We start from the raw sequence: 5,989 nt of genomic DNA on the forward strand, positions 1-5,989 counted from the left end.
GTTCTCTACCACTCAGTTGCGCCCTAGCCTCACCCCCCCATTTTTAAAGGTCCCTCCACACAAATTGACGAGAGTGTTCAATTTCACCTGTGTGGAGGACTGGTCTGCACTGGCCTCTGGAGGGTGGTGGATTTTGGCTGGGTTAAGGGGAAGGGAGAAGGTGCCTCAGCAATGATGGCCGCGGTGTGCTGAGTGTGCTGGGCACGAAAAAGTGTGTCTTGGGACACACCCAGCCACTTTGCCTCCCAGCCCTGCGAGTGCACCAGTCCCCACTCCACCGATGAGACCTGAGGCCGAGGCAGGGTGTGTGACCCACCCAGCATGGCTCTGGGTCGTGCCCTGCCCTGCAGTCAGAGGCCCAGGCTGGACTCCTAACCCAGTTCCACTTGCTTAGTGTGCCAGGGATGGGGGGCGCAGGGGGAGGGAGGCCTAATGGTCTGTTCCTGCACCTGTGGTCAGAGGAACCCCCATAGCTCCCCAGCCCCCTGGGAAGAGGAGAGTTGGCCGGGCAGGTGGAGGGAGCCGTGACCCGTGCCGCTTTCCCCGTGAGGCCACCTGTCTTGTCACTAGGCTGCTTCATTGGCTGACAGATGTTGAAGATTTCCTGGGAATCCTCTGTACCTCAGTTAATTACTTGCCCGTTTCCCCTTGTGCTTTCTGAGGTGCTCTTTGGATGGAAAGACTGTACTTGTGAATGGGACAAAGGAGAGGGACGTGGTCTGCGGACCAGTTCCAGCCGACTTCTCTCCAGGTACGGCCCCTGCCCCCTGCCCTGCTGGGAGAGAGCCGGGCCTGGCTTTGCTGCTGGCCTCACAGAGCCGGTGTCCCGGGCTGCCCGCCGGTGTGGGACCTTCCGGTCACCACATCCCGCATCCTCCTCGAGGGCAGCAGCGCCTTCCCCGAGCCTTCCTCAGCGTCTGCTGTCTTCAAGGACCTGTGTTTCCTCTGGAGTTCGCTGTTCGGCCTGAGGCAACGCTGAGGCGGTTCAGGCAACGCTGTCCTGACAGACACTGCAGCATTGTGAATGCTAAAGAAAGGGGGGTTATGAGACCCCCATGTGTTCTGTGTGCCAGAAAGGCCTAAGCTGCTTATTTTGGGGGGAGCCTTCAGGGAAATTACTTACTTTTCTAGAGTCATGTAAGTTATACTGTTAGCAGGTCAGTCCCGAGCTTAGCAGGGGCACCGTGAGTAGAAGCTCAAACATCACCAGATAAACATCTTCCTCCCCACGTCTCCCCTCGTCCTCTGTGCAGGGCCCTCCCCGTGGTTCTTCCCCATGCTGCTGGTGCTGACGTCGGCCATGGCCTTGCTCCTGCTGATCCTCTGCCTGTGCCAGCACCGTGTTGTCAGATGGAGCGGGAAGGAGTTCGTGTACATGTTCAAACGACGTAAGACCGACACCGCAGTGTTAGACGTGAGCACACAGGACAGGACTTTTACAGCAGTGTATTTGTCAGCTTTCCCATTCCTGGGACACAATGCCCAACACCCCAAACTTAAAGAGGAGAGGTTGGGTTTAGCTGATGGTTTCAGGAGATTTGGTCCATAATCTGCTGGTTCCGAGGCGGGAGCAGCATGGTGGGTGGCCCGGTGGGACAAGGATGCTCAGTTCATGGGTCAGGAAGCAGAGAAGAGGGCAGCACCAGAGAGGAGCAGGCTAGGGACCAGACGTAACTCCCAAGGCCTCACCTCCATGGCCACCCAGACACACCCAGGAGTGAGCTTCACTAATCCCCTAGGCATGGAGTATGAAGAGAGAATTTAAAGTGGGTTTAATGAAGTAGATTATTATAACCCCAATCTAGATTAAAGAGAAAATTTCAGTCATCAGTTTCACTCCTGAGTTCATTAAACAAGATACGATTTCTTCACATACAGTGTCTGGCGGAGTCAGTACCCTCTAACCGAGGCAGTTAGTGTTTAGCTCAAGTTTGTAATTTATACACAGGGGCAACCTGTTTTTGATTTTTGTCTTCCTGGAGGACAGGATGAGTGATAACAGGATAAACCCAGCAAGCAGGACACACATATAGGAAGGACATTCAGAGGGCAAAAATGTAACCCTGTCACCCCAAACACCCGAAGACTAGAGAGTGTCTGTTTGGGAGTTGTTCAGAGTGTGAGGAAAAACATCAGTAAGTTCTTAATCTGAACACGCACTACGATAATTTATTGAAAGGTTCCTTTTGAAACCATACAAGACCCCTTTATGTTGTGAAATCTTCAGAGGAACGCACACAGGCATGCACAGCTTAACCAATTGTAAAAGAAACTCTACCTAAGTCAAGAACATAACAGGCTAAACGTGCCCAAAACCCGCCGTGAACTCTCTCAGGGCACAGCCCTCCCTGCCGCAGCAGCTAACCACATTGAGATTTTTATAGCACCCACTTCCTTGCTCTTTGGTGTAGTTTTGCTACGTAACAGCTCAGTTTTGACAACACCAGCTGCTCGGGAACTTCAGCAGGTAGGAGGAGCCCACTATCTGGATTTTGCCTGCTACCCACCCTCTGCAGTGTATCTTTAAGACGTTGAGTTCATCTTTGGTGGATGTAGCCCGGCCGCTGTTCCTCTGGAACGACTGTGTCATTGTTTATCCACCCGGACCTCGGTGGGCGTGGGGCTGTCTGCAGCGGACCCACAAGAGACAGTGGTGGGGGATTTGAGATAGTGGAAGACTGAACCCTGGGCCTTCACACTGAGATACATCCTCAGCTCTTTTCTTATTTTTAAAATTTGAGACAGGGTATTGCTGAGTCACTAAGTCACCCAGGCCGGTCTCCAACTTGCGATTCTCCTGCTCCAGCCTTCAGAGTGCTGGCGTTACAGGTGTGCACCACCACGCCTGTAAATATTTTTGTCCATATAACTCAGTCCGTGTAAGCATGTGTTTTTGTGTTGTTGTTGTTTTGGGCTAGGAATAAAACTGTTGGGATATGAGGAAGGTGGATTTGGCCCTCAGCAGATAGACTAAACTAGGGGCCGGACCCCCGCCACCTCTCCAGTGATATAGGGTTCCTTTTGCTCCACACCCTCGTTCACACTGGCTGTCACCAGACTATTTTTATCTCTTGGGGCGAGGGTAGTAGTTTGTTGTGGTTTTCATTTGTGTTTTCTGATCTCCAGTCAGGTTAGACGCTATTTCACATCTGCTCAGCTGCCTGAATTTCCTGTTTTGTGAGGCCCTGGTTCCCTCTGAGTGTCCTCCCACGGGGCATCAGTCCTCTCCTCCTTGACTTACAGGAGCTCTTCAGAGTGCTGCAAGTGCTTTTTCCTACTCTGCAGTTTGCTGTTCCAATTCTCCCCTCAAAAGCCATCTCTCTCACGTAAACCTCCAGTGAGCCCCCTAACAGCAGACTCCCAGAGCCAAGCTGACACCCTTAAGACGATCTTCAAGTATTTATGAGCAATCAGTGCATTGCCGTGGAATTAAAATGCATTTCCTAAGAACTTCGTAGGTCATTTGAAAACTTTTATTTTCCAGCAATTATGGGTTCACAGGAAAAGACAGAGCACAGAAAAGTGTCACGAGCCACTCGTGGGATTCTACCTTACAGTACCGCGTCACACCTGTGCAAATTGCGTGTGCATCGATGTGTGTCATTCTGTCACACATGGATTCCTGCCACTACCCGCATAGTCAAAACTCAGAATCAGCCACCACCTCAAAGATCAGCCGCAACACTCAGTCATCCTTCTATAGTCCTTAACACTAAGCTGTTTTCTGTCTCTGTGTTGTTGTTTTAGGGGTGTTCTGTAAGCGGAATCACGCAGTGCGTAACCTTTTGAGTTTGGCTCATTACACAGGACAGCACTTGTGTACAGCATTCCGAGTTACTGTACTTCAATAGCTTATTTTGCTCTTGTTAGTTTTCTGTTTGTTTACTTGTGTTTTGGAGTCAAGGTCTCACTATGTTTTCTGTTTTTGTACCAGGGTTTGAACTCAGGTCCTTGAACTGGTGAGGCAGGCAGCGGAACCAGTGAGCTAAGTCCCCGGCACCCAGACTGGTCTTGAACTCCTGGGTTTAACAAATCCTTCCACCTCAGCCTCTCAAGGAGTTGGTTAGAACCCTCAGCTACCACATCCAGCTCCTGCCACATCCGGCTCCTGTATCTTTTACGTCCTTATTTGTTTCAGATATGTTCCCCGTTACTTGTTGCAGCATTTTTATGATGGCTGCTCAACCTAACATGTGTGCCTTTGGGCACAGGCTTCTGTTGTCTTACTTTTTTCCTTCTCAAATTGAGATCTTCTTGGTTTTAGTAAAAGCGATTTCTTCTTATTGAAACCCAGACATTTTGGGTCTAAAGTTATGAGATTCTGGATCTAATTTAAGTCTTCTATGTCATCAGGCTTCCCCTGACTCCATGCCAGTGGAGGATGGAGGAGACACCTTGTGACAGCAAGGTGGGGTGGACATCCAGCCTACTAGACCTGTTAAGTCTTGCTGGGAGGCTCATTTCCTGGTCTTGTGGCTGGAGAGAGCAGGCTTGGCTCAGTTTGTTCTTGTTCTGTACACACTGGCATTTCTAGGCTGTCAGCTTCTCCACAGCAGAAAGAAAACTCAGAGAATGCATAGCCGTGTTATTCCTTGGACCCTGAAGTTCTTTTTTTTTGGTACTGGGGATAGAGCTCAGAACCTTGCCCTTGCAGGGCAGGTGGCGGCACCACTGAGCTAAATCCCCGACCCACCCTGGGGTTCTTTAGCTGGTCTCCGTTCTCCTCTTACCTTCCAGAGATTTTTATTGTTTGTTTCATATGTAAAGTCCACAGTTTTCAGCAGTCCTCAGCAGCAAGAATGTGCCAGAGGAATGTGGGAATGACATCTCCCACTCCTGAAGCAGGTCTCTGCTTTTCAGTTAACCTTTGGTACAATTGCAAAAGATGTCCCACTGATAGTTCTGAAAATCTCGACTGCTTGTCCTAAGTTCTCAGAGTTAGTGAGATTGTTTGGTTATGTTGTGGTTTGTCATAACAAGGCTGTGGAATTTGGATCGGGCCTTTTACCTTTGTCAAGTTATGAAGAAGAGTCTGCTTAGGCCTGAAAGTTGCTCAGCTTCACATTAACATGTCAAAGAAAACCAGGAAGTGGTCACATAAATCAGTTCTTTGCTAATGGACAGATGGAAATAGTGGGAATATCTTTAAATTGGGCACGGCAGAATTTTTAAAAGAAGCTGTCCAATCTCTAATCAAGTAACCTGGAGACTAAAATATACGCTAATGAACTGAAACTACTGCTATGTTTGGGATATGGCTGATATGTTACGCTGTAGTAACTCTTCTTTGATATTTTTATAGTCACTGTAGAAAATAAAGAAAATAAGTTTTCAATGACCAATGAAATACTTGGTAGGAGGATAAAAATCTCAGTCCTTGGAAAAAGTTCATGCATGTTTTTAACCTTTGCTGTGGATAAGTTTAATTAAAGTCAAGAATGTTTGTCACTCACAGATTCTCTGCAAGTGAGGGTGACAAAATGTCGATGTTCCCTATTTAACATGGGCAACAAAATCTAAGTATCTTTTAAATTATCTTCTAGCGTTTGTGAAACCAGTACAAACTGCCCAGATGGAAGATGCTTGTAGTTGCCGATTTCCACAAGAAGAAGAAGGAGAGTTTGAACTGTGAGCTGGAAATCCACAGAGCTGTTGGGACTCTCTCAAAAAGAGACAAAGGAGAACTTGGAGTGACCCCCCTACTGTGTCCTTCTGCCACACGGAGCACCCTGCCAGCTAATACCCACGATCACCTCCAACAGTTCTTCTTAAGGCTAATCAGTACCACTTTCAGCCGGGCGTGGTGGCGCATGCCTGTGATCCCAGCACTAGTTGGCCGAGGCAGGAGGATCGCCACAAGTTCGAGGCCAGCCTTGGCTACATAGTGAGTTCAAGGCCAGCCTCGATTATATAGCAAGACCCTGTCTCAAAAAAAAAAAAAAAAAAAAAAAAAACACTTTAAACAAAGCCGGCAGCGCAAAACATTTTT

The 5,989-nt window shown here is 48.7% G+C and overlaps 1 protein-coding gene across 2 annotated transcripts in view; it reads left to right on the top strand.

The window, feature by feature from the left end:
- The window catches only part of Tnfrsf9 (TNF receptor superfamily member 9), a 9,168-nt gene extending 3,347 nt beyond the window's left edge, over positions 1-5,821 (top strand). Inside the window, exons 6-8 of one of the 2 annotated variants that reach the window (XM_010619875.1) lie at positions 663-751; positions 1,254-1,388; positions 5,544-5,821. In XM_010619875.1, coding sequence (XP_010618177.1) covers positions 663-751; positions 1,254-1,388; positions 5,544-5,632 — 313 coding nt within the window. In that variant the 3' untranslated portion in view covers positions 5,633-5,821. The remainder of the gene's footprint in view (positions 1-662; positions 752-1,253; positions 1,389-5,543) is intronic. The other variant, XM_033767697.1, reaches the window with a different exon arrangement.
- The last annotated feature ends 168 nt before the right edge of the window (positions 5,822-5,989 follow it).

Source organism: Fukomys damarensis, unplaced genomic scaffold, assembly GCF_012274545.1.
Source record: "Fukomys damarensis isolate Sample0158 unplaced genomic scaffold, DMR_v1.0_HiC HiC_scaffold_23, whole genome shotgun sequence".
NCBI classification, from domain to species: Eukaryota; Metazoa; Chordata; class Mammalia; order Rodentia; family Bathyergidae; genus Fukomys; species Fukomys damarensis.